At 51.7% G+C, this 27,110-nt stretch overlaps 3 protein-coding genes across 5 annotated transcripts in view; 1 reads left to right on the top strand and 2 right to left on the bottom strand.

The window, feature by feature from the left end:
• The window catches only part of SZT2 (SZT2 subunit of KICSTOR complex), a 46,120-nt gene extending 32,393 nt beyond the window's left edge, over nucleotides 1-13,727 (top strand). For all 3 annotated transcript variants that reach the window (XM_084787079.1, XM_084787080.1, XM_084787081.1), the window contains 26 exons: nucleotides 64-182; nucleotides 290-454; nucleotides 578-662; nucleotides 810-974; nucleotides 1,078-1,245; nucleotides 1,610-1,743; nucleotides 2,379-2,545; nucleotides 2,831-2,928; nucleotides 3,012-3,144; nucleotides 3,318-3,448; nucleotides 3,568-3,665; nucleotides 3,741-3,917; nucleotides 4,036-4,303; nucleotides 4,396-4,475; nucleotides 4,560-4,685; nucleotides 4,789-4,988; nucleotides 7,375-7,465; nucleotides 7,641-7,721; nucleotides 7,800-7,874; nucleotides 9,979-10,192; nucleotides 10,466-10,619; nucleotides 10,768-10,890; nucleotides 10,994-11,399; nucleotides 11,544-11,660; nucleotides 12,671-12,739; nucleotides 12,890-13,727. In XM_084787079.1, the coding sequence (XP_084643205.1) occupies nucleotides 64-182; nucleotides 290-454; nucleotides 578-662; nucleotides 810-974; nucleotides 1,078-1,245; nucleotides 1,610-1,743; nucleotides 2,379-2,545; nucleotides 2,831-2,928; nucleotides 3,012-3,144; nucleotides 3,318-3,448; nucleotides 3,568-3,665; nucleotides 3,741-3,917; nucleotides 4,036-4,303; nucleotides 4,396-4,475; nucleotides 4,560-4,685; nucleotides 4,789-4,988; nucleotides 7,375-7,465; nucleotides 7,641-7,721; nucleotides 7,800-7,874; nucleotides 9,979-10,192; nucleotides 10,466-10,619; nucleotides 10,768-10,890; nucleotides 10,994-11,399; nucleotides 11,544-11,660; nucleotides 12,671-12,739; nucleotides 12,890-13,033 (3,788 nt within the window). In that variant the 3' untranslated portion in view covers nucleotides 13,034-13,727. The remainder of the gene's footprint in view (nucleotides 1-63; nucleotides 183-289; nucleotides 455-577; nucleotides 663-809; nucleotides 975-1,077; nucleotides 1,246-1,609; nucleotides 1,744-2,378; nucleotides 2,546-2,830; nucleotides 2,929-3,011; nucleotides 3,145-3,317; nucleotides 3,449-3,567; nucleotides 3,666-3,740; nucleotides 3,918-4,035; nucleotides 4,304-4,395; nucleotides 4,476-4,559; nucleotides 4,686-4,788; nucleotides 4,989-7,374; nucleotides 7,466-7,640; nucleotides 7,722-7,799; nucleotides 7,875-9,978; nucleotides 10,193-10,465; nucleotides 10,620-10,767; nucleotides 10,891-10,993; nucleotides 11,400-11,543; nucleotides 11,661-12,670; nucleotides 12,740-12,889) is intronic.
• ELOVL1 (ELOVL fatty acid elongase 1) overlaps nucleotides 1-15,897 on the bottom strand; it is a 72,188-nt gene extending 56,291 nt beyond the window's left edge. The window contains exon 1 of the mRNA XM_084787092.1: nucleotides 15,883-15,897. The gene's annotated coding sequence lies outside the window, so the exon portion shown is untranslated. The remainder of the gene's footprint in view (nucleotides 1-15,882) is intronic.
• Nucleotides 13,719-16,714, bottom strand: HYI (hydroxypyruvate isomerase (putative)). The gene is made up of 8 exons (XM_084787094.1): nucleotides 16,454-16,714; nucleotides 16,248-16,359; nucleotides 14,937-15,051; nucleotides 14,723-14,801; nucleotides 14,551-14,600; nucleotides 14,401-14,470; nucleotides 13,986-14,120; nucleotides 13,719-13,873 (listed from the first exon to the last, which is right to left on the bottom strand). Exons 1-8 carry the CDS (start codon nucleotides 16,650-16,652, stop codon nucleotides 13,800-13,802), a joined length of 834 nt encoding a protein of 277 aa, XP_084643220.1. The 5' UTR covers nucleotides 16,653-16,714; the 3' UTR covers nucleotides 13,719-13,799.
• Between the last annotated feature and the right edge of the window lie 10,396 nt (nucleotides 16,715-27,110).

Here is a 27,110-nt window from a genome sequence, read left to right as displayed (position 1 = left end):
TGGTCTGAAGATGGCTGAATCCTCTAACAATATCTCCCACCTCTCTAACGTGGCTCCATCAAGGTCCTGAAATCACAGATGAATTAGTGAGGGTTCTGCGTCGGCGCCTCGATGAGGCCACCTTGGACGTCATCACGGTCATGCTGGTTCGGAATTGCAAGCTGACTCCGGCTGATGTAGAGGTCAGCTGCCTCTCTAGCCCCTCTCTGCCCCGCTGAGGCTCAGCCACAGCTGGTGCTGGCGAGAGCCGGTGGAGCGCGCACGCCTTCAGCTCTGTCTCTAACTGCAGTTCATCCAGCCCCCCGGGAGCCTCCCCTCAGAGGTGCTGCACCTGGCCCTGCCCCAGTCCTGCAGACCCTGGCTTCCCGCCCTGGCCTGGTACCTGCGGCAGAACTTACTCACCTTCCTGCACTCTCCCAAGTACACAGACAGCAATAGCCGGAACCATTTCCAAGTGAGATTGCCCTCGCCAGGCTTTGCCCGTGGGCCTGTGTCTTCCCGAGCTCCCATGTATACCTGCACCCCCCTTCCCCACTGTGCACCTCCATCTTAGTACTCATGGCTCTTCTCTCCTCAGCATCCACTGCCACCACAGGGCGGCCTCCCTGACTTGGACATCTACTTGTATAACAAGCCTGGTGGACAGGGCACTGGTGGCAAAGGTAAATTGCAGGGCATAAACCTGTGTGCTACATCAGGTGCAAAAAAGGCTTTGTCCCTTTCAGGCAAGAGCCTTGCTGCTGAGGAGGGTCCCCAGAAAGGCTGTGTGCAAGTGCTGCCTCTGAGCCTTCCTGTGGCTTTCTACACAGGGGTTGCCTGCATCACTCTAGCCTTTGTGGAAGAAGGAGGAGCCCCCATCCCCCTGGCATTGTGGCCCCCCTCTTCTCCGGGACCCCCAGACCCACTACGAGAGGAGGAATTTGAGCAACTGACTCAGGTCATTCGCTGCCCCGACATGTTGGACAGTTCTTCAGGTAAGACAACCTGTGAGGACGGGATGTTCCATCAATGCTGTGGAGGCAGAGGTGTCAACTAGGGTGGCATGCAACCTCAGGTGACCTCCATCTTCCCCTCCAGCTCCGGATGGGTCCCCACGGCTTCGACTGGATGTGTGGGAAAAGGGGAACATTAGCATTGTACAGCTGGAGGAGAAGCTCCGGGCCGCAGCTCGCCAGGCCCTGGCTGACGCCATCATGGAGCTGCGGCTGCTGCCCGCTCCACTGTGCACAGAAGATGTACCTCCAGGTATGCCAATCAAGGACCCAGAGGAAATCTGGCATCCTGGGCTGGGCAAGGGTGCAGGCATGATGTTCAGAGACAGAAGCAGATGCCCCATCAGAAACACACATTCGGTTGTCTACCACCTTGTCTGTGCATCAAGGTGACAAAGTACCAGAAATGTATACATTCGGCTCCTCCCCCGCCACCAGCATACACACCTGAGGAGAGAGAGCCTCAGGAATTCATCTCACAAGCATGTGCAGGTGTGCACAGTCAGTTTCATACACTTGCCAGCAGAGTAGGTGTTGAGACACTTGCACCAGGCTTGGGGAGAACTTTTCTGTAAAGGGGATCAGTGATGGCAGCCTGCAATGTTCGCTGTCCACAGGAAGTCTTAAGAGTGGGTCATTGGAAACTAAGAGCCCTGCCTGCCGAGCCAGCGCCTTTCCCTCTGCCCCTGTGTCCGGGGAGCCTGTGACTCCACCCAGCAAAGCTGGCCGCCGGAGCTTCTGGGACATGCTGGTAATGGAAGGAAGTGGCGAAGCTGGCTGCTGTCGTAACTGCCTGCCTCCTCGCTGCGCCAACCCTCTCCCCCTGCAGCCCTTGTCCCATGTCTTCCGAGATGAAACTGCTCTGTCCTTTGAATAGGAGTTTCCAAACATAGCAAGCTATCCTTGCTACAGAGCAGCGGTTCTCAGCCTTCATAGTGCTGTAGTGCTTTGATACGGTTCCTCATGTTGTGGTGACCCTCAAGCATAAAATGATTTTCATTGCTGCTTTTATAAATTATACTTTTGCTACTGTTGTAATTTGTAATATAAATATCTGTGTCTTCTAGTTGGTCTTAGGTGATGACCCCTATGAAAGGGTTCTTTGACCCCACAAAGGGGTTGAGACCACAGGTTGAGAAATGCTGGTATAGCAAGTCCCAGCTTACCAACTGCCTTCACGTCATGTTTCTAAACAAGAGCCCTCTAAACAGTAGCACTTTACCCATGAGGAAGATGAGGGTCAGTAAAGTTAAGTAACTTGCCTGGGCCTGGGTAGCCTCCAGGGCTGAGCTATCAGGGTCTCTAGGCTCATGTCTGCTCCTCGCTGCAGTCACCCCTCCTTTCCTTTCCCCAATCACCCTTCCTCATTCTCTGCATCGTTGCTAGAGTAAAACAGAAGGTGGAGATTTGGGTTCCCCCAAAACAACTGATGACATTGTCCTGGATCGGCCAGAAGATACTCGGGGTCGGAGACGCCATAAAACTGAGAATGTTCGGACCCCAGGTGGATCTGAGCGGGCACCTGGCCCAGATTCTGGAGTCCAGAGACAAAGGTGTGTGTGTGTGTGTGTGTGTGTGTGTGTGTGTGTGTGTGTGTGTGTGTGTGTGTGTGTGTGTGTGTGTGTGTGTCTGTAGTGTGGTAGTGTGTTAAGAACAAAGGTGTGTCTGTGTGTGTGTGTGTGTGTGTGTCTGTGTGTCTGTGTGTCTGTGTGTGTATGTGTCTGTGTGTGTGTGTGTGTGTATGTGTGTGTGCGTGTGGTAGTGTGTTAGGGCACCAGATAGCTTTTTCCTAACTGTGTCTCATGAGGGTGGCATTCTAACTCCTCCTCCATCTTTAGACGCAGGACAGCACTGCTAGAGGAGGGTGAGGTGGGGACTCTGCACCCCGTGTTTGCTCGTGTCATTCAGCGCTGGATGGGATTTATGGTTCAGATTGGTGAGACTCTGGTCCCTGTCCCACTCCTCAGCCCTTGCCCTGCTTCCCACCCTGCAGCCTGCAGTGATCCTTCTGCCTCTCAGGTTGTGCCTCAGTGTCCAGAAGCTCCACGCACATGGTGTCCCGCTTCCTCCTTCCATCCGTCCTGTCAGAGTTCACCACGCTAGTCATCTCAATGGCTGGAGACACCAGTGTCCGCATCTTTGAACAGCATTCGTGAGTTTGCGATCTGATAGGATTGAAATGGCTTCCCCGGAGTCTTAAAAGCTGGCAAACCAGTAGGGACTGGCTTAGGAGAGGTGGGCACAAGGCTGCTCAGGAGCTGCAGGTTGGGCCAGAAAGTGGGTCCAGGAACTGTTTCCTTTTTACCTGCTCCTTCTTCCCAACAGAGGTTCCGAGCCAGATATCTTCAGCCCTTGCTCCCCTGGGCAGCTGGGCCCAGCTCCCTGCCCAGCAGCCGAGCGGCACCTTCTTCTTCTGGGTAGGAACTTCGCACAGTGGAGGAGACCAACCCAGCAGGGTGAGGAGATGGTGGCCTCCAGTGAGGGCTGGGTAGTCGCTGACCCTGCAGGGAGAAGGTGGGATCTGGGGCTCTGCCCACAGTTCCCCACCCCCACTGTCTCCCTCCCTTCCCTGTAGCTGCCAAAGCGGTGCAGCGCTTTGAGTCAGGAGATGGGAGCCCAGGGCGAGGTGCTCCCCGGCAAAGGCTCCTGCTGCTGGAGGTTGTAGACAAGAAGGTGAGTGTGGGGTCAACGGCTGGGGCGGCGAGGAGGAGTTCCACGGCCTCACTGACCCTGGCCTCTGGTCTCCAGCTACAGCTGCTGACTTATAACTGGGCTCCAGACCTGGGAGCAGCACTGGGCCGAGCTCTGGTCCGCCTTGTACAGTGGCAGAATGCACGGGCCCATCTCATCTTCTGCCTGCTCAGCCAGAAGCTGGGCCTCTTCCACCACTGCGGCCAGTTGGACTTCCCTGTGCGAGATGGAAAGGTACCTGCCGCCTAGCTCCCACTGACATCAGGGAGGAAGGGGAGACAGGCAGAGGACGCCCGAGTGCGAGACAAGGGCCAAAGGGCTTGAGCCCACCGTGGTCCTCCATCCCTCCCAGGAGCCAAACCCATTCCTGCTGCCGACCATGGAGGTGGAGACCCTCATCCGGAACGCAAGCCCTCCGCTGAGTCGCGAGCAGGGCCGGCTGAGTGGGTCCTCTCGTGGTGGAGGTCCCCTTTCCTTGGACACATTTCCCTTTGATGAAGCCCTGAGGGACATCACAGCTGCTCGCCCCAGCTCCACAGTTGGCCCCGTGCCCAGACCTCCAGATCCTGTCACCTACCACGGGCAGCAGTTCTTAGAGATCAAGATGACAGAGCGAAGAGGTGAGCAATGTGGGCCGGGCAAGGAGGGCAGTTCTGTGAGGGACAGAGAGGAGTCAGATGCGAAGGCTGCTACCGATGCCTCCTACCCCCAGAACTGGAGCGCCAGATGAAGATGGAGAACCTGTTTGTTACCTGGCAGCAGCGTTCTGCACCAGCCAGCATGCCCATCAGTGTGAGTAGCCCCGTCTGCATCCTCCACAGAGATCCCTGACCCTTCCTTGGCCACTGTCCAGTGCTCACTGCCCTGTGTCCCCAGGCTGGGGAGTTGGAGACCCTGAAGCAGTCATCCCGCCTGGTGCACTACTGTGCCACAGCGCTGCTCTTTGACCCAGCTGCCTGGCTGCACGGACCCCCAGAGACTTCTGCACCCTCTGAGGGGCAGGTGAGGCTCAAGCTTTTCTCAGAGACCTGGACCCAGCAGTAGCCCGCGCTTCCCCCCTACAAGGTTCTCATGAGAGAAAGAGACTTAATTTCCACTCCTGCAGCGACGACATCGTCCTGATTCGGGGCCTGGGGGTCGAGAGGTTCCCACAAGCTGCGAGTCCTTGGATGTGCCTCCTCCAGGGGCCCGAGAGGAGCCGTGGCTGAAGGAGCTGAGCTTGGCCTTCCTGCAGCAGTATGTGCAGTACCTACAGAGCATCGGCTTCGTGCTGGTACCGCTTCGGCCCCCGTCGCCTGCCCGCAGGTGAGTGCACTCCCCTCCCTACCCGCTTCTCCACCTCAAGTGAGGCCCCAGCCCTCCTTTCTTCACGCGGCTCCTGCTTCGCCCGCTCAGGCATTCATTGTACGTGTTCACCTTAGCTCGCCACGCTGGCACACACACATGAAGATCTTCGACACTTTCCATGTGGTGCTCCTGCACTCCTGCACGTCCTACGAGCCTCATGCACTCTGCAGACCTCGCAAGCGTGTGCACGGGCTGGACATTCTCACCAAGCTTGTGCCCGCCCATCCCCCATTTGTTTACACGCCCGCATGCATCCTTTCATGGAGATGTCACACACGCTCCTGAGCTTTTAAATCTGGGTCTTGTTGATCTCTCTCTTGCTCTTTGTGTTGACCTCGTCACCTTGGTCTGTTTTCACCAAGGCGCTGTGCACTGGTCCTACTTGTACCCCTGACCATGGCCTGTTCTTGGTCATACGCGACTCTGGCTAGTACTGGCAGCCTGAATCCCAGAACAAGCCAGGCCTCTATCACTACATGCCATCAACCCTAAGCCTTGCTTGTCCTAGGCCAGATGCAGAGCCTGTATTTGCTTTTAGTTACATTGTCTGTCTGTCTGTCTGTCTCTCTCTCTCTCTCTCTCTCTCTCTCTCTCATTCTCTCTCTGTGTGTGTGTGTGTGTTGTGTGTACAAAGACTAACATGAACTCTTTATGTTTTGGGTTTTTTTTGTTGTTCAAGACAGGTTTTTTCTGTGTAGCCCTGGCTGTCCTGGACTCACTTTGTAGACCAGGCTGGCCTCGAACTCACAGTGATCCACCTGCCTCTGCCTCCCAAGTGCTGGGATTAAAGGCATGCGCCACCACCACATGGCCTGTGAACTCTTCTCAGTAGGTAGACAGACCTTCTTGGTAGTCCATTCAAGGCTGCTTAGTCCAACTTAATGAGCTTGAATACTGACAGGAGCATGACTACACACATTCAACTACTGTTTCCAAATCAGACCTTGGCAGTTTGAGTAGCCAAAGCAAAAGTGAGAACCCTGACAGAACTTACACAGTGACTTCAGTACAGCTGTTGGTGATCCACCTTGCATTCAGATGGCCAATGAGGAAAAACAACACTCATTTTTTAAAAACTATTTGTAGAACTTGATTTAAAGTCAAGCATTCTTTTCTCACCAGTTTTAGTGATCTGAGTCTAACAGTGCTTCCCGGGAGGGCTAATTGGAACATTAGTCTATCAGAAAGGCACTTGTGTGACCCAGAGCAGTACCCACTGCCGTGGTAGGCGGTGACTGGGTTGCCAGTGCCCCGAGTGCTGTACTGAGTTCACTGGTCCCAGACTGACATCATTAAGGTCAAGAACCTAAAGGACCCCACACACGCTGGTTCAAGGCTGGTGAGCCCCCAACGTGTGCCCCTTCGTCCCTGTCTTTAAGCATTGGCATTCCACATGCCACCTACCAGCACGAGCCTGGCATTTGAGCATTCATGGACCAGACGGGACCCACCATCCTTTTCAGGCTTTTCAGAGCCCTTCCCTGCTTCTCATTCTCCTTGGCCCTGAGTTAAGAGCTAGACAGGGCTGGAGAGATGGCTCAGTGGTTAGGAATGCTTGCTGCTTTCCACAGGACCCAGGTTCAGTTCCCAGTACCACATCAGATAGCCTACAGCCACCTCTAACTCTTGGGGATCTGATGTCCTCTGATGCCAGAGCCTTCACAAATACCTACAGCACATTACATACTTACACTCACATAGACACATACAAACACATAAGTAAAAACTTTTGTTAATTTTTATTTTGAAGATAAAAAACAGTGTTGCTGGGGGCTGGAGAGGTGGCTCAGTGGTTAAGAGCACTGCCTGCTCTTCCGAAGGACCTGGGTTCAATTCCCAGCACCCACATGGCAGCTCAAAGCTGTCTGTAACTTCAAGATCTGACACCCTCACATCAGTGTACATAGATTAAAGTTAAATAAAATATTAAAAAAAAAAAAAAAGAACAGTGGTGCTGCCATCCCCTAATTAAATGAACACTGCTTTTCCTTGTTAGAGAACTATCCTAACTTGGTATTGAGCATCTGAAAAGATTTCAGACTGCCTTATCTCCCTCCCCTCCACAGACCTCCTCTCTCCCAGGGAACAGAGAAAGATGCCTGGTCCCTTGCCACCCTCCACCCATCCCTGAGCTCAGCCTCCTTACCAGACGGGAGCAGCTGCCCTGCAGTCTAGGCCTGGACTGCAGCCCCAGCCACACTCACTGGGAACCCTGAGCAGACCCGTCCTTCCTCAGGCCTCACTCTTACCTGTAAAACAAACCCGTGTGAAACGGCCTGGTGCCGAAACCCTTCTGCCCTTGGCCTGCTTCCTTGAGCCTCTTGTCTCTCTTCCATCTCTACAGCACCAGCCGGCTACGGGCTATGGCTGTCCTTGGAACAGAGGGTCGAGGCTCCTTCTCCTGCCCTAAAGCCAAGACTGAGGGGAGCCCTAAGGTAACACGTTGTCACATAATGATGAAGTCAGCACTGGCCTGAGTTATGTTCCCATCCATACTGACTTGGCTGGTCCTCGGCTGTCATTACTAAAGCCAGGGGCCTGAAGAGCCTCTGCTGGGTTGGGTCAAGGCTGGTGAGCCCTCAGCACACAGCTCCTTCCTCCTCTCCTCAGAGCACGGGCACTCAGGTCACCACCTATCACCTGCAGCGGGCACTGCCCGGTGGCATCATCCTCATGGAGCTGACATTCCAGGTGAGACGGGGAACACCGTGTGGGAGGAGCTCCACCCGCCTCTCACACCATCCTCACCTCATCTCACCCTCTCCTCAGGGCTGCTACTTCTGTGTCAAACAGTTTGCTCTGGAATGTTCCCGCATCCCAATGGGACAGGCTGTCAACTCTCAGGTATGTGATGGGGACAGGGTAATATGGAGTGGACAGAGAGCTCAGATGCAATCATTGCCACCCCATTATACTGTGGGCACTATGGTTTCATGACCCATGTAGTAGGTGTTACAGCCTCGTGATGAATCAAGTACTGGCTGGATCATTCTCCTGTCTGACCCTGGGAGGTCTACAGCTACATACATTCAGCTATAGCCAGCACAGAGAATGGCTCCTGCCCTGGGCCAGCACAGTGTGTAATGTAATACATCAGGTCAGTGCCATGCAAGACCTGGTCTGATGCAAACTAGGGACAATTATGACTGTCTGTGTAATTACCAACACTGGCACTTGATTATTATTAGGTCCTTGTCAGTCTGCCTCAAGGCAGGCCCTTGATACCCCAGAGGGCCAAGCACTCAGGACTGCAGTTAGTCAAGGAGCAAGTAAGTTCAGCAACCTGAAGCCCTGGCTTGCTTGGTTTGGCTCCTCGGGTTGCCAGAAATGTCACAACAGTGCCTATGCCTTTGTTGTAAGCGCACGTGCGCCTCTGAAAAGTGAGGATCTGGTAGGACCCAGTGCAGTCAAAACCGCCTCCTCCCCATTGCGGGGAATCCCCATACCTGGATGACTCAAACCTCGCTCCACATAGCTGCCTTCGCTTGAACATCGAGCACAGACAGGTGGTCACAGTGTGCCTAGGATAACACACCCCAAAACAGAGTGGCTTCCGTGTGTGGGGACGACTTGGACCACAGCGCTCAAAAGGAAGCCGTGGTTGAGCAGGTCCTCACTCAGGCTTTTCTGTGAGGTTGGAGGGCTTCCCCCAGCTTCCTCTGAGTTCTGAAGTCTGTCTAGGCTGTCCTTGTCCCTCCTCTAAGTCTCTAACCCTGCGCAGGCTTTGCTTTTGTTTCAGTGTTGTTCCCTGAGAGAGATCTTCATAGCCCAGCCTGTCCTGACTCACCATGTAGCCAAAGATGACTTTTCACGCCTTATCCTCCCGCCTCCCCCTCCCCTCCCCCTCCCAGCTGCTAGGACTTCATGCTGGGAGGTGGGAAGAGCTGACCCTGCAGGACACCACTGCCCACTAAATGCCAGTGGACCTACTGAGAGAAGAGCAGTTTATTCCTAGGCAGGTGATGAGTCTGAAGGTCACAGAAACAAGTACTTTGTCCCGGGACACAAAGCTAGCCAGTGGCAGACATGGCTGTAATCTAGGTTTCTGTGATACTGCTCTCACCCTGGTCTACTTTGGCTCATCGCACTGCCCCTGCCTGAGATCTGTGTAGTATCTCTAAGGTGGATGAGGAAGCTGTAGCCTAGAGAGGCTGGTTACCAAAGCCAGGTAGCTACTCTGGCCCCTTCTAGTGTTTGTTTGCTTTTCCATCAGCTCCAGGGGTTCCCAGATGGAGCCTGGCGGCAGCACACACCCTGCTGTTGACACTGTTGGTGGAGCATACCCTAGCCCTGCCTCTTCCCCTCCCCCATGTTCTTCTACCGTCAGTTCATTCAACCAGGAAGTCACACAGGCTCAGACAGAGGAGGCTCACCCTGGCCTGGCCCTGGGGGTTCCATAGGAAGCTTTATAATGAACAGTGGGACTTAGGCTCGGTGTCAGGCAGATCAGCATTCTAGGCAGGGGCACACGGGTGTGAAGTTCAGAGGAGCGAGTGTTGTCCTTGGGAAAAGCAGGAGAAAGCTTTCTGGTGGTAGTTGACAGCCGGCCTTCTTGACTTCTACCCGATTTTCTGTCATTGTCTTCCAGTGGCCCCTGTGTTGTCTATCATCCCATATGCAGCTACTAGACTGTAAGCTTCTTGATGGCAGTGCATTGTGTCTTGCCTTACAGCGGTCACCGGTAAATCCATGGTAGACCTTGTGTGCCAGGCTCGAATGCAATAGTAAAATAGCTTAGCCACCCAAGTGGCACCAGCTCCCTATAACCAGGGAGGCACAGTATTAGAAAGCGTAAGAGGAAGGTTCCCCATGGAAGCTGTGCTGGGCTTCTGCTGGGCCCGCAGCAGGAAGCACTGCCAACCTGCCTCTCGGCCCAGAAGGAAGGAAATATTGGTTAGGCAACCCGTGTTCCCACAGCCTAACCCTGCCTCCTGCGCTTCCTCCCCAGCTGTCCATGCTGTTCACAGAGGAATGCGACAAGGTCCGTGATCTGATGCACGTGCACTCCTTCAGCTATGACTTCCACCTGCGCCTGGTGCACCAGCATGTGCTCGGTGCCCACCTGGTCCTGCGGCATGGCTACCACCTCACCACCTTCCTGCAGCACTTCCTGGCCCACCACCCTGACGGACCCCACTTTGGCCGAAATCACATTTACCAAGGTCAGGCCTGCCCTGGTAATACCATGAATCGCTCACTTTGCTTCTACCATGTCCGGTAGAACATGCTTTCCATCTGGGACAGTCGGTTGCAGACCAGAATTAGGACCCTATATCCTGGCCTCTGTTCTGAGTGTTTTATTCCATCCCAGCAGCATTCCACAGGAGCTTGGGGGCTCCCCCGGAAAGCAAAGCCTTAGTAATCCCATGTCCTGCCACGCCAGCTCAGGTTGCTTGTCCTGCTCAGTGTCTGTCTGTCTGTGACTCGCCTCACAGGGACACTGGAGCTCCCCACCCCACTCATTGCTGCCCACCAGCTGTACAACTACGTGGCTGACCACGCCAGCTCTTACCACATGAAGCCACTGCGAATGGCCCGGCCCGGTGGCCCAGAGCATAACGAGTACGCTCTGGTGTCAGCATGGCACAGGTAAGGCTGGGAGGCAGCTTCCAGCACAGTAGGGCTGCAGTTCGGGGCCGCACTTGGAGTAGGGAGATATATGTTTTCTTGGGCACAGGGTCGGGACTGGTTTCGTTCCTACCTCAGAGTTGGCATCTTTCTCACCCTAACTACCCAGCTCTGGCGCCTATCTAGACTCTGAAGGACTTCGCCATCAGGATGACTTCGATGTGTCTCTGCTTGTCTGTCACTCTGCTGCACCCTTTGAGGAGCAAGGAGAGGCTGAGCGACATGTTCTGAGGTCGGATCTCTTTCCTTGAGTGTACCCGTTTCCCAGGTTGCCCCACTCCTACCCTGAGTCTGTTGCTGTGACACTCGCCTCTCCTGCCCCTCCCCCTCCCCAGGCTGCAGTTCTTCGTGGTGCTCACCAGCCAACGAGAACTCTTCCCAAGACTCACTGCTGACATGCGCAGATTCCGAAAGCCATCCAGGCCTCCCCCTGAGCCAGAGGCTGCTGGGAGCCTGGTTGGTAGCCCTGGGGAGGCCTCAGGGACTGTGCTTGCCCCAGGGCCAGCTCCTCTCTTCCCACCGCTGGCTGCTGAAGTGGGTATGGCCCGGGCACGGCTGGGCCAGCTGGTTAGGTTGGCTGGTGGGCACTGCCGGCGGGATACCCTCTGGAAGCGCCTCTTCTTGCTGGAGCCACCAGGGCCTGACCGGCTGCGGCTAGGAGGGCGCCTAGCGCTGGCCGAGCTGGAGGAGCTCTTAGAGGCAGTCCACGCCAAGTCCATTGCCGACATTGACCCCCAGCTGGTAAGAGAGCTGACGCCACAGGGCTAGCACGGTGTCCAAGGGCTGGCACTGCTTCCAGCAGTTCCATGGGTGGCTGGGTTGGAGGAAAGGCATCTTTGGGTGACTCTGGGTGAGTAGGTTCAGGGCTATGCCCCCCACCCCCAGGACTGCTTCCTGTCCATGACGGTCTCCTGGTACCAGAGCCTCATCAAGGTTCTCCTGAGTCGATTCCCCCAGAGCTGCCGCCATTTTCAAAGTCCGGACTTGGGAACCCAGTACTTGGTGAGTCTCATTGGCCCTACTCTAAAGGAAAACCAGCAGAAATCTTCACTGGACGTACCAGAACCATTGAGGGGGCCCAGCCTTACCAAACGAGCTCCGCCTTACGTTGCTGTCTTGCTGGAGTTGGGCCACACCGACAGCCTGTGACACCTTTGAGCACTGGGTAGAGAGCCCAAGTACATGATTGCTAGGAAGTGGCATGCCTCCCCAAGTGTGGCACCCAGACCTCTCACCCACTACCCTGCCTCGGGATCTGTGTCTCAGCAGTGTCCCCAGAAGGCCTGTGCACACTGGGTGAAGGACAGGAAGAGAAAGCGCCAGTGATGGGGTGATGAGTATGTGTGTGAGAAACTAGAGACTGAAGAGCACAGCTGTGCTTAGGAAGAGGCTTCAAGCGAGAGTAGGAGTTGCGAGCGTGGCATTGAGCCTGGAACAAGATGTACCACAGGTCATCCAGAGACACTAAGGCCGCAGGAGGGCCGGCCAAGGGGCATTTGGGGCAACAGTGATGGGAACACTATAGCTGAAGTGAGCAGAGGAAGGGTGATGGGTTCTTGGGGCAGGTTGAGTCTGTGGTCCATGAGATATGTGGAGGTCCCGGATCAAGAGAGAGATGTAGGCTCGGCTACATTAGTACACGGTACAGAAGCCCTGAGGAGAAATCGCCCATGGTAGACCCCAGAGCTGAGTGCTAGGGAACAGCTGAGGTCAAGAGGCAGTATGAAAGCTAGAGCAGGGTGGAGGGATAGCCCCAAGGGTGTAGACCTGCCCTTCACTGATTGACTTCCCTCTCATGGCTTCTAGAAGATTCTGACAGGGCTCCGACAGACAGGTTGAGGCCCAGTGAGGCAACCCCATCCTGAGTGAGCCAGGCTTGTAGATAAGGTCAGACACAGTGGCAGGAGGCGGCCTCACCTTCCCCTCTCGCCCCCATAAGAAGCTTAGAGGAGGCCTCACACGCACTCAGGGAGGCCAGCCTCACTTCTCTTCTGTTTCGTCTCTTGCTTCAGGTGGTGCTGAACCAGAAGTTCACCGACTGTTTTGTGTTAGTGTTTCTGGACTCACACTTGGGAAAGACGGTGAGAACAGAGGGCAAGGGGTTTCCTGGAGACTGCACCTCAAGTCCTCCCCCTCAGCCTTCTAAGGTTGGGCCTGCCGTATCTCTGTACCCAGCCCTCTGTCCTTCCACGGCCCCTCTCACCATTGCACCTCTATTGTGTTCCTCACAGTCTCTGACGGTGGTTTTCCGAGAGCCCTTCCCAGTGCAGCCCCAGGACAGTGAGAGCCCCCCTGCCCAGCTGGTCTCTACCTACCACCACTTGGAGTCTGTCATCAACACGGCCTGTTTCACTCTCTGGACCCGCCTCCTCTGAGAAAGTGGACCACTGACTTCCTTGGTTGAATCATGGATCTAAAGCTCGCCCACTTGAGGCAGGACAGACTTGGCACTTATGAGCCCCAGGGCAAACCCAGACACAAACTGACCCCAAAGGATCGTTGTAACTGTGTCTGGGGAACTGCTGCTGCAGCCTGCCAACAGGGACCGCCCTCTCCCAAACATAGGTGCTGAGTGGCCTGGACTCACCTCAGGCCCCTCCCTGGGCCCTTCCAGAAGAGAATGCCTCCTTCCTGCACACCTGCTGGAGTGTGCCAGGGAACTTCAAGTGAACTGGCAAGCACTCGGCCCTTAGAGCTCTGCCGGTGAACTGCCTCACAGCTTGTCACTGTCTGCCACCTGCATCCTTGGCCCTCTGGTCTTTGTTCCTACTTGGCCACCATTGTTGGACATTACCACTGAGAGAGGGCATTGGTTCTGATCTTGGCTCTGCCTCCCAAGCACCTGTGGCCAGGATTTACCTCCTCCCGCCCCCATCAGGCCTTGGGTTCCTCATCTGTGGATAAGGAGGGCTCAGAACCTCCTGTATTCACAGCAACCCTGGTCCCTACTGGAGCATTTGAGCGTGAGCTGTGTGTCCCTTCTCAGTGGGAGGGAAGTAACCAGAGACATTGAAGCATTAGACACTGTGTGTCCCCCACCCCTGTAACATACACATATGAAACTGCTCAGTGTGACTTTAATTCATGCGAGCCTTTAATTCACGGCACCTGTCCAGCAGCATGCAGGTGCTGAGCAGAACCTCACCGGCCAGTCCGTGGGTGGCCCTTGCTGCCCCAGTATGAACGTAGCCAACTCAGACCCTCCATCGTGTCTCCTGTAGTAAAAGAGAGGCAATTCCATCTCAACCCATAAGGCAAAGGTCAGCCCCTGTCCAACATCTGTCCTTCCGGTGTGGTGTCCCTGCCCCCAGTTACTAAGAGCCTCACCTTGAGGCCGATACTCGCAGCCCACAAATCCTTGGTAGCCTTCATCCTCCAGCAGCTGGAACAGGTAAGAAAAGTCCAGCTCCCCAGAGCTGCATGGCTCCCCTCGGCCTGGGACCTGTGCCACCTGCACATGCCCTAGGGACAGAAGGGGAGAGACATGGGTGTGGGGGAGGGAGGGATAGAAAGGGGGGCAAGGATAAGAAAGAGCATCAGGGGCTGGAGAGATGGCTCAGCGGTTAAGAGCACTGCTCTTCCAGAGGACCCGGGTTCAATTCCCAGCACCCACATGGCAGCTCACAACTGTCTATAACTCCATGGCATGACACCCTTACACAGACATACATGCAGGCAAAACACCAATGCACTAAAAATAAGGAAATTATTGATCAGGAGGGAGTTGGCCTGGGGGCCTCACCGACGATGGGCAGGAACTCCCTGATGTTTCCTGTCAGATTTCCATCCATGATCTGCCAGTGGAAAATGTCCTGGGGAAGAGAGTGCCAGTCAGAACCCTGGACCGGAAGACATGCACGGCCTTCTGAAGAAGCACTCATTTTCCACTCACCATTTGCAATTGAAGATTGGGTCTTCCAACCTTCTGCAAGATGGCTGCCGCTGCAGGGAAGTGGGGGGAAGGGAATGGAGTGGGGAAGCGAGGGAGACAGCCATGAGCCACGAGACTTTGGAACATGAGAGTCAAAGAGGACTAGGAGGTGGCATTAGGACTAGGTTCCTACCCTGCTGGGGGGTGTCCAGGAAGTACTGGGGGTCTGTGATGCGGGTGTTAATGGGCTCCAGCAGTCCCACGAGGTTCTCCTAGAACCATGTTGGAGGCTGTCAAGGGTTCGTCCCCACGTCTGACCCATCCTTGCTCAGATTTGTACCTCATCTCCTGTCCCCACTGTGTACCCCCTCCTTCCCCAACACACCAGGTGTGTTTCCACCTCTCACCTGAGCCAAAACCCCAGCTGCGTGCCTCAGGTTCTCCAGGAAAACTGCCTCCATCTCATCCCTGACTGCAGCTCGGTCAGCCCCCTGGGGTACCCGGCCAGCCATCAGGTGGATCCTATGGAGAAGGTGGTCGGGCAGGGCTCATGCTACCCTATGCATCTCTTTATAGATGCCCCCTCACTATACCAGCCTCACCCCTTCTCCCAGGTCTTCTGTCCAGACCACCTGAGGCACGATGCCCAGCCGTCCCTGCAGCCGCGTGCCATCCGGGCCTTGCCCATTACGTATCCCCTCCTGAACTTTTTACATTTTACTTATGTATATACTTATTTATTTGGTCTATTGAGACAGGGTCTCTCTGTGGAACAGTCCTAGCTGCCCTGGAACTTACTTTGTAGACCAGGCTGTCCTCCCTGTACTCTTAACCTTGTAGACCAGGCTATCCCCCCTGCACTTTTAACCTTTCCCTTTCCTTGTCATGCTTGAGGCTCACTTTTTCCTCCAGACTTTTAAAATCTGTGTTTGTGTATGAGTGTGTTGCCTGCATGTATGTATGTATGTGTGTGCCTGGTGCCCTAGGGGGCCAGAGGGTGTTGGGTGCCCTGTTAGTGGACCTACAGATGGCTGTGAGCTGTCATGTGGGAACTGGCAACCCAATCCCGGTACCCTGGAGTCTCCACTTTTAAAAATGGTTTTGCCTCTGGCCCTTCCAGACAGCCCATGTTGCTTAACCCTGCTTCCTCGCCTTACATTTTAGCCTCTTCCCAAAAGCTTCCTGCCCCTACGCTGACCAGCAGTGAGCCTCTTACTGCCGCTAGCTTCCTAGTACTTCCACTTGCCTCTGTAGGGCCTGACATCTATTCGCTCAGCCCCACTTTCAGGCCGATGTTCAGGTCCTTGGAAGTCAGTATTCACCACCTCCAGTTTCATTAACTCAGCTGGATACAAGCCTCCTCCTGCCCCAACCACAGCCTCCTTGCCTGAATAGCGTGCCTCTCCCTCTAAAGTGGATGTGTGGGCCTGCCAGATTCAGTTCCTCCATCTACAAACAGCTTTCTTCTAGTGAAGGTTAGGTGCCCGCCCTGCCCCACCCCCTGCCCTCTTCTTTCTTGGCCTTGTTAACTCCCTAACCAGACCCTAGCTCCCAGCATGGGATCCCGATATGAGATGAGCTTTACAACGTGGCACACTGAGTGACACTAACATGAAATTAAAAAAAAAAAAAAAAAAAAAAACAACAGTCTACAAAGACCGTGGATCACAACTTCTCCCAACCCGTCCGTGTGGTCAAGGGAGGGCAGGGCAGGGTACCTGGGGCAGCCCAGAGCCTTGGCGTACAGCACAGCCTGCTCCAGGCCCTCTCGAAAGGCCGCCTGTCTCCCGGGGACGGCCCCCAGCCCCATCTCCCCCTTCTCTTGGTCTCCTGCGGAGAGAACCAGCGTCAGTGCGGGCCTGGCTCCCCGCAACCCTCGCCTCTCGCCTCTCGCCGCTCGCCGCTCCCCGCCCCGGGCGCGCACCCCGCGGCGTGTTGATGAGCACCAGCCGCAGGCCCGCGGCCCGCGCCGCGCTCGCCAGCACCTGGGGCGGCTCGGCATACGGCCAGGCCACCTCGGCCGCCTCGAAGCCCGCACGGCCCGCGGCCTGCAGCCGCTCGGGGAGCCCGGAGAGCTCCGGGAACAGCCAGGAAACATTGGCGGAGAAGCGGAGCGGAGCCATGCGGGCGGAAGGCGGCGGCGAGGGCGCGGCCTCGGGTCAGGAAGGCAGGCCACCGGCCGGGGGCGGAGCGAGGCCGCCCCAGCCCAGTTCAATTAAAGGGAGGTGGACTCCGAACTAATCGCCCAGTGAAAAGAAGGTAGCTGTTCATTAACCCGCGAAAGCTGTGAACAAATAGCTATATTTGAGCTAGAGTCTCGAATTGTCACAAATACTGGCCCAGGACTCCCACCGCCATGCTCCTGCCTCAGCTTCCCTAGTGGGATTGCAAGCCTACCTCCACCACACTCGGATCTTTATGCCAGCAGCTATCACATCGCTAGCCCATTGGTTTTTTTTTTTTTCCTACACTAAGTGAGCTTTTTTTTTCCCCTCAGAAAATTCGAATCATGTTGTAGAGTTTTATGGCCTATCTTTTTTCCAACGACGATCGATTAGCATTCCCCCGTGTTCTTTATTATTCTTCAAAGTCATGCCAATCGCTCCTTATTGTTGCATTGCACACGTAGACAACCCATAATTATTAGCTTATCGATGTGGATGGCGTGTGTACGCGCGAGAGCACGCGCGCTGTAGGAGTACTTTAAAACACCTCTGGGTCCCCATCTCTGAATCTTTTCCTTAGATTCCCTTTTAATGGTGTTCATCACAGTGCTTGCCAGTCCTGGATGTTGTCCATTAAAAAAAAAACTGTTGTACCAGTGTTACTGCCCGAAGCAGCTGGGGGCGGGGCGGCCTCCGCCTTCTCTGATTGGCCATGGGAGTACCCAACGGGTAGCTAACCTAGCCAATCAGGATTTCTTTATCTGGTCTTTGGTTTGCAAAGATAGATAGATGATAGGTAGATAGGTACATACATACATACACACACACACACATACATACATACATACATACATACATACATACACACACACACACACATACATACATACATACATACATACATACATACGCACGCAGGCAGATCCGTGGGAAATAGGTAGACAGAGCAAAGGTAGAGAGCTCAGAGAATCCCCGCTGTCCCAAGGCAGCTGTGTACTTTCCTCGCCGGTAAAGCTTCCTCTGTTTCTTGACACAATTTTGAACAAATCTTTCACGTGTAAAAACACAACTTACTGGCCACATAGAATTATATAGCCCAAAAGTAGAAACAGGCTTAAATTCTTTTTTAAAATTAGTTTGGCTTTACCTATGTCGGTGAGCACACTGGTGCAGTGCCGACGAAGGCCAGAAGAGGGCATTGGATCTCCTGGAACCAGCTGCCGTATAGGTGCTGGGAACTAGACTTGGTTGGATCCTGCGAAAGCGCAGGCAGTGCTCTTAACTGGGGGGCCTTCTTCCCCACGCAGTGTAAATTTTTTTCCCAAAGATTTATTTACTTATTTTATGTCTATGAGTACACTGTCTTCATGCACACCAGAAGAGGGCACCAGATCTCATTCTGGATGGTTGTGAGCCACCATGTGGTTGCTGGGAATTGAACTCAGGACCTCTGGAAGAGCAGCCAGTGCTCTTAAACCACTGAGCCATCTCTCCAGCCCCTAGTTTAAATTCTTGATAGCTATGCTATAGTGCTTACTGAAAGGAAAATTTATAAGGATCGAGTGCATCTATAACGCCAAATACTTAAGGGACTGAGACAGGCGGTGCTGTGAGTTCAAGGCCAGCCTAAGCAACAGAGCAAGGCCTTGTCTGAGAAAAAGAAAGGAAGCTAGCCTGTGGCGGCATAAGCTGTTAATCCCAGTAGGCGGATCTCTTGAGTTCGAAGCCAACCTGGTCTACAGAGGTAGTTGTAGGACAGCCAAGAAAGAAAGAAAAGGGGGAAAGAAAAGAAAGGAAGGAAGACCGGAGTTTTAAAATGTAAACTTATACCACACCCCCGTGTAAGTAGAATTCATCTCAGCCTATTCCCTGAGAGCCAACACCAGGGCCCAGGCTGGCTCAGCCAGTCCTTAAGCCACGTGTTTGGAGGCTCCACTTCTGCAGCTCTGCCTCAAGGACAGACCCGCCAGGCCACCCGGTCACCTGATTTCTTTCCCAGTTGCAGTTGAATTGGCAGTTGGACCTTTGCCTCATCCTGGAGCCTGTCTCTTGGCGAGAGTCCAGTGACCTCTTAACTAAGTTTAGCTGGTTAATCAGTCAGCAGGTTTCCAGTCCAGAGTGACACCAGAGTGACACCCGAGGGAGGATAACTCTCGGCTGTACATCCCTAACCTGCACCAAGGGAATATTCTACTTAAATCCTAACCGAACCACCGGACCCTGAGTTCTGAATCAAGAACTAACTGTTCTAACTCAGTGCCCCACCTTCAGGTTACTTTATGGCACCAGAGAGAGTATATGAGCCAGCTAGACATGACCCCCTCTTTCTTTTAATTCCCTTCCATCTTTCAATAAAATAAATATAGGCAGAGCACAAGGTCCATTAACATGATCTTTTCCCTTTTTTCTTTTTTCCACACTAGAGATTGAACCGGGACACTGTATGTGGAGCACAGTGCTTTTTTCCGCTGACTTACACCCCAGCCTACAAATTATTTTCCTCACTCATAACTTGATCATCTATAGTGTCGAGCATTGATTTTTTTTGTTTTGTTTTGTTTTTTGTTTTGCGGCACAGGGATCATACTAAGTTATTATTCCAAGTTTCCACTCTTTGCATTTAACTTTTTAAAAAAATATTTATTTATTGTATATGAGTGCTTTATCTGCAGAAGAGGGCATCAGATAACATTGTACATAGTTGTGAGCCACCATGTGGTTGCTGGGAATTGAACTCAGGACCTCTGGAAAGAGCAGGCGGTGCCCTTAACCACTGAGCCATCTCTCCAGCCCCTGCATTTAACTTTTATCCAGAGAGTCTGCCCAGGAGACACGTTTCATTATGTCGTCAACAACCTGTAAAGAGTTAACGGATCATAGCTAAAAACTCGAGGGTAGGGTCCAGAGTCTCATCTGGTCATGTGATAGCATCTGCCCGTGTGATCTTGAGACAGCCACAGTGCTGTGCGCACCCCACGTCAAACCCTCCGTGAGATCCCGTTGGACACCATCCAGATGGGCAGACATAAGAGTCGGTACCAATGCCCGGTAGGAACCAATACCCAGTAGGAACTGGAGCAACTGTGGCGCCTCCTCCTGGCTGGTAGGGATGTAACTCACTCTAACCTCTTTGGAAAACAATTTGGCGTGATCTCGGAAAGCTGACGTGCCCTCGACCCAGCAGGTCCTTTTCCACATGTATTCCCTGAAGAAACATTTGCTCAACCGTGGCAGGAACAAGCCTGATGATATTCATAGCAGTGCAGTTTGCACAGCAAAAGGATGAAGAGAGCCAAACGTCCACTGAGGCACATGGACCTGCGTTGTAGCACAGAGGTGCGGTGTTGCACAAAGAGAAGATGAAGCCGGTGGCTCGGGTGAGAATTGGAGTTGGATCCAGTGCTGGAGCAGTGGGAAGTCTGTTGGCGCTGAGGAGTTGATAAAGTCTGGCTCAAACGGAAAACATTAATGTGATGGATGGGTTTTTTGTTTTGTTTTTAATCTCTCAGAAACATAATTTTGAGAGAAACGTATACTGTGTATGCTTCCATTTTTGTTAAAGATTCTGTCTGATTTCTGTGTGTGTGTCAGTGTGTAGGTGTGCACGTGAGTATGGGTGCCTGTGGTCTCAGATTCCCTGGACTTGGACATGGGTGCTGGGAACTTAACTTGATTCTCTTCTTCTGTGGTGGGCTCCTGGGGTTGAACTTGGGTGCAAGCTTGTACAACAAGCACCTTACACACTAAGCCACCTCACCAGCCTTGCTGCCACTTATGCAAAGACAGGGAAAGCCGCTAGCACGTGAGGAGATACAAACATCTCTGTCACTTAAAAAAAAAAGCATGTTGGGCTGGAGAGACAGCTCAGCAGTTAAGAGCACTGGCTGCTCTTCCAGAGGTCCTGAGTTCAATTCCCAGCAACCACATGGTAGTTTCCAACCATCTATAATGAAGTCTGTTGCCTTCTTTCTGTCCGATGTTCTCTTCGGTCATGCAGTCATACATACAGTAGAATGCGTATATACACAAATGCATAAATAAATACTTTTTTTTTAAGGATGGGAAGAACAATCACAAAGCACAGCATCCTTGTGTCGGGAGGGAGGGAAACAGAGGCTACTGGGGACCTCGAAAGTCGTCATCCCTTCCCTGAGACTGGATGGCGCATCTTCCAATGCTAATTATAACCCGCTTCTTTATCACTTACATATGTTTTATAGGCACCAATTTTGCGTATCAGTTTCATATTTAATAAAAACAGAACTTTAAAGCCTTCTGCGTGCATGCCTACCACCTGCTAGCACATTCTACTACGCTAACACTGTCATTGTGGGGAGCGTCAGAGTCTCAAGGCTTTGCTGCAGGCTCGGCTTCCTTACAACGGTTGTATAGTTTGGGCTACAGTTACCGTTTCTGAGACCGTTCCTGCTCAGGGTCACGGTGGCCCTTTAGCACGTTATCTGCTCAGATGGTATAGTGAGCATCCTACAGCATGCTCCCTCGTGATCCATGCCCATAAGTATCCAGAGGCCTGGGTACCCGTTTCCCCTGGAATACATGACTCACTTCTGAAAACTTAGGATGATGGCACACACCTTGGAAAGTGACTTACAAAAGAGCTGTGGCTTTTATCTTGGGGTCTTGCTCACTTGCTCTTAGGGAAACCAGCTGCCATATTGTGAAGTGCCCTGTAGAAAAACGTACATGTTAGAAACTCTGATGTCAGCTGGGCATGGTGGTGCACACCTTAAATCCCAGCACTAGGGAGGCAGAGGCAGGCAGATCGCTGTGAGTTGGAGGCCAGCCTGGTCTACAGAGCTAGTCCAGGACAGCCAAGGCTACACAGAAAAACCTCGTCACAAAAAACAAACAGCTGGGCTTGGTGGCGCACGCCTTTAATCCCAGTACTTGGGAGGCAGAGGCAGGCGGATCGCTGTGAGTTCGAGGCCAGCCTGGTCTACAAAGCGAGTCCAGGGCAACCAAGGCTACACAGAGAAACCCTGTCTCGAAAAACAAAAAACAAAAAACAAAAAAACAAACAACAACAACAACAAAAAAGAAGCTCTGGTGTCTATAGTCTTTATAATTATGTCTATAGTCATTTATAACTATAAATATATCACCTTCACCCCTTCACATGTTGAAGTTCTGTGTCAGATATTTTATCTGTGTGACAAACACCTGAGCAAAGCAACAGAAAGGAGACAAGACTTTGTTCTCACGCTTGCAAAGGTTTCTGTCTAAAGTCAACCAGACCCATTGCTTTGTGCTAGAGGCAAGGCAGAATATTATGACAACAGGAGTGCAGAGCAAAGGCCGCTCACCTCATGGAAGCCAAGGCACAGAGAGGCATACAAGGAAGGAAGATGTGTGTGCAGTGCACGCCCTTAGTCCCGTAACTCAGGAGGCAGAGGCAGGCACATCTCAGAGTTTCAGGCCAGCCTGGTCTACTCAGAGTTCCAGGATAGCCAGAACTACACAGTGAAACACTGTCTCAGAACACACACACATCAACACACATGCACACACAAACACAGACACGCTCACATAGACACACATACAGACAGACACACAGACACATATATACACATGCACACACACTCTTACACACACATATGGCTCATGGTTTCAGAGGCATTGGTCCATGCTTGGTTGTGCCTAACAGGGTTTGTGGCAAAGCAGCACAATTTTAGTGGATGCTCACAACAGAACAAAACTGTTCACCCCACAGCCAGCAAGTGAAAGAGAGAGGAGGAGTTGGGGGTCCTATAATCACCATTAAGAGCACACACCCCCAGTCTCTGAAGACCTCTCATGTGGCCCCACCTCTTAAAGATTCCACCACCTCCCAATGGAGCCACTGGTACAAGCATGCACCCCATAGGCCTTGGGGAGACATGTAAAATACAAACCATGGCCCAGTCCAAACTAACACACTGGTTCAGAGCTGGCGAGGGTCTAAAGGTGGCCAAGAGCCACAAGGATGAGCATAAAACAGAGCCTCCCCTAGTGAACCTTGAGTGACAGTATGGCTGACAGCTAGAGGAGAGCCTTCTAAGAGACACTAGGTGGGAGAGAGCCACCTAACAACCTGGTTTCCTCACCCTAGGAAACTCTGAGTTTGGAGATAACGTGTTAGCAGCAATTGCTAGGTAGCAGAGGAATTTAGGAGGACAAGTTCGAGTCTTTGTGGGAACTACTACTGTCTATCACTTTGATCTGTCACCCGAAGGCATGCATAGGTGTCGCAGTAATTTACTCTCCTGACCCAGGTTGGGCCAGTATAATATCTGTTACAGATTTGGTTGCCCATCCAAAACTCTGTTCCCTCTCGTCTCCTTTTTAGAAAAACTACACTTGTGGAGATTAGTCAGCCCAGGAGACTAACTCTGATGTCAGTGAGAAGAGGCAAAGAAAAACAAAGAGAAGTACTATGTTTGTCACCTAACGCCTCTGCTAAGGAACCAACCAGGCTGCCTTTGTTTCCTCTTAATGTTTTCCACAATAATCAAGATTTCCAAGAATTAACCTGCTGTTTACCCTCCCAGCCTCCAGCACTGTGCACACTTCAATTAAAAAAAAAAATTGAGTCTCTCAGTAAAAAGCAACATTATGGCGTTTTGAATGAGCACCATCTCTCCCCCAACCCCCGCCCACACACACACATCCCCCCCCCTGTAGATCCATATATCTGAATACATGGGCCCCAGTTGGTGGATCTGTTTGGAAAGGATTAGGAGGTGTGGCCTTGTTGGAGGAGCTGTGTCACTGGAAACTGGCTTTGAGGCTTCAAAAGATTCAAGGGATTCCCAGTGTCCCTCTCTCTGACCCATTCTTTTGGATCAAGATGTGAGAGCCCTCAGGGCTGGAGAGACGGCTCAGAGGTTAAGAGCACTTGCTGCTCTTCCAAAGGTCCTGAGTTCAATTCCCAGCAACCACATGGTGGCTCATAACTATCTATAATGAGATCTGGTACTCTCTTCTGGCGTGCAGGCACACATGCAAGCAAACCACTGTATACATAATAAATAAATAAATCTTTAAAAAAAAAAAAAGGAGCCAGGTGTTGTGGTGCCTGCCTTTGATCCCAGTACTCGGGAGGCAATGGTAGGGAGATCGCTGTGAGTTCGAGGCCAGCCTGGTCTACAAAGCAAGTTCAGGACAGCCAAGGCTACACAGAGAGACCTTGTTTCGAAAAACAAAACAAAACAACAACAACAAAAAGATGTGAACCCTCAGCTACTGCTCCAGCGCCATGCCTGCCTATTCTGTGCTCCTCATCATGATGGGCGTGGACTCTAACCCTCTGGAACTGTGAGCCCCAAGGAAGCTTTTTCTTCTATGTGTAAAGACCTGACCTTGGGGCACTGGGGTTACGTATTTATATCATTTCGTGAATCGGTATAGTTCTCCTAACTAGCAGTGGACGGCTGGATGGCCCCACAGGGATGCAAAGAGGCCAGTGTCTAACAGGGGATCTTTGTCTTTCAAAGTCACAGACGATGTCAGGGTGTTTAGTTCACTCTCCTCATTAAGTTTTTTATTATCTTGCCCTGTACAAGAACATTTTCGTTTCTCTTCAGCTTTCTTTATCTGAGCTGTTGGTTTCCTATCATTTTATACGATATCCTCAAGCCAGGGCCTATACATCATGCTGTAGATTTCCACGCCCAGCCATGTGTTCAGTTACAGCTGCCTCCGTTTCAGAATCTCTCCCGTCACTTGTCACTCTGCTATTATTTTTTGAGCCATTGAGCCTGCATTTCTAACTCCTCAGGATTTAACTTTCTGACTATACTCAATTCTGCCAGCAATAGTCCATATCACACGAGCTCACGACAGCTTGTCGCGGCCGTCAGAAAGGAACGGAAATCTTGGGTAAAAAAAAAAAATTTTTTTTTCTTTCATAGACTGCTATTGTACGTAAGCATTTATACAGGAATATCCATGATACATCTACATTTGGGACCCTGTAAACTAAAATGTCAGCACGTTTAAACAGAATAATCTCTCACACACCGTACATTGAATAATAGCATCATTATACAAACCGGAATCGAATCACTTTACAAAATTTGCACTTGCATAAGCAATTATCTATATTCTCGGAAGAATAGTACAATATTTGCTGTTCCGTGTTGCACATGTTCCTCTTTCAAAGGGGGGTTCCTGTAACTGCCCCTTTATCCTTGCTTTCTAATCTGTTATTGGGTGGCTGGCTCGCATCCAGCAAAGCCTTCCTTCCCTCTCTTGCATATGCATGCTCAATAACAAACAAAGGCTCTTGGCAGCCTAATGGATCGTTAACTAATTGCAAACTCTAAACTCAGCGATACCTCCCGAGCACACATGGTTTTTAACATAAGATACAGGTATAGGCCCTGAGAGATGGCTCGGCGGTTAAGAGCACTGACTGTTCTTCGAGAGGTCCTGAGTTCAATTCCCAGCAACCATATGGTGGCTCACAACCATGTATAATGTGATCTGATGCATACTGTATACATAATAAATAAATCTTTTTTTTAAAAAAAGGACCAGAACAAACTCCAAAAAATAAATAAATAAATAAAAGATACAGGTATAATGTTTTTAAGTCGGTTGAGTTTTTTTGTTTGTTTGTTTAGTTTTTCAAGACCATGTAGGCCAGGCTGTCCCAGAACCCATTTTGTAGACCAGGCTAGCCTTCAACTCAGACCTGTCTGCTCTGCCTCCTAAGTGCTGGGTTAAAGGGGCATGTCTTCTATTAGATTGTGTTAATTTTATGTTTACGGGTGTTTTGCCTGCATGTATGTCTGTGGAGCCTGCAATGAGCAGAAGAGGGTCCCCTGGTGCTAGAGTTGCAGATGTTTGTGAGCTCTCATATGGGTGTTGGGAATCCAACCTAGGTCCTCTGGGAGAGCAGCCAGTGCTCTTAACCACTGAGCCATCTCTCTGGCCCCTCCACCGAGTATTTTGAAACAGAGTCTCTCACTAAACTTGAAGTTCCTAGATTCTGCTAGTAGCTAACACGCCCCAGAGATCTTCCTGTTTCCATCTCCCCAGCCCTGGGACTATAGATGTTCTAACTTTTATGTGGGTGCTAGGTTACGGGCTGAACCGTCTCCCACCTCTTCTCAAAAAAATTTTTAAGTCAAGTCTCTGTCTATTACTGCAGTTGAATAACTGCACCATTCCACTTTTTTTTTTTTTTTTTTTTTTTTTTAGTCACTAATGTTTTATTTTCATGGCTTGAATGTAGAGTGTTAGCCTAGCATGTGTAAGACCCCGGGTTTGTTTCCAGAATTGCAAAACAAAACAAACAAACTTAATTCCTTTTATGTGAAATATTCTCTTCTAGTTTTTTGTCTACTTTTCTTCGTGTTCTAATTAAGCAAATCACTTGTCTAAGTCATAGAGAATCTGAATATTTAAGAGCCTTTTAAAAAATATTTACTTATTTGTTTTATGTATATGAGCGCTCTATCTGCGTGTGCACCTGCGTGGAAGAAGAGGGCATCAGATCCCAGTAATAGATGGTTGTGAGCCATTTGGTTGCTGGGAATTGAACTCAGGGCCTCTGGAAAAGCAGACAGTGCTCTTCTCCACTGAGCCATCTCTCCGGCCCCTGTTTTTGCTTTTTCTAACACACATCTTGTTTGTTTTCTGACAGAGTCTTGTTATAAATAATCAAGCTGGTCTTGAACTCCTGATGGTCCTCCCTCAGCCTCCCACACGCTGGAACCACCGTCAACAGTAGGGCTGCTGTTTAATTTTTGAAGTGCCATGCACTGTTCAAGATGCTGCTGCTGCTGCTGCTGCTACTGCTGTCGTGTCCTTCTGTGGAAAGAGTCTGTCATGGTTTGGGTTCTATTGCTGTGGTGAAACATCATGACCAAAAGCAACTTGGGCAGAAGAGGATTTACTTGGCTTACACTTCCACATCGTGGTCCATCACTGAAGGAAGTCAGGACAGGACCTCAAGCAGGACAGGAACCTGGAGGCAGGGGCTGGTGCAGAGGCTATGGGAGGGGTGCTGCTTACTGGCTTGTTCTCCCTGATTTTCTCAGCCTGCTTTCCTATAGAATTCAGGACAGCCAGCCTAGGAATGGCACCACCCACAGTGGGCTGAGCCCTCCTTCATCAATCATTAATTAAGAAAATGCTCTATAGGCTTGCCAACAGCCCAATCTTTTTTTTAAAAAAATAATAATTTATTAAGCTTTATTTTATATGCATCAGTGTCAGATCCCTTGGAACTGGAATTACAGACAGTTGTGAGCTGCCATGTGGGAGCTGGGAATTGAACCCGGGTCCTTTGGAAGAGCAGACAGGGCTCTTAACCACTGAGCCGTCTCTCCAGTCCCTAAAGCCCAATCTTCCAAGAGGCATTTTCTCAATGAGGCTCCCTCCTCTCCTGTGACTCTAGCTTGTATCAAG

Source organism: Acomys minous (genome assembly GCF_964271855.1).
Source record: "Acomys minous genome assembly, chromosome: 6".
NCBI classification, from domain to species: domain Eukaryota; kingdom Metazoa; phylum Chordata; class Mammalia; order Rodentia; family Muridae; genus Acomys; species Acomys minous.
This window is presented reverse-complemented; position numbering and strand designations above follow the sequence as displayed.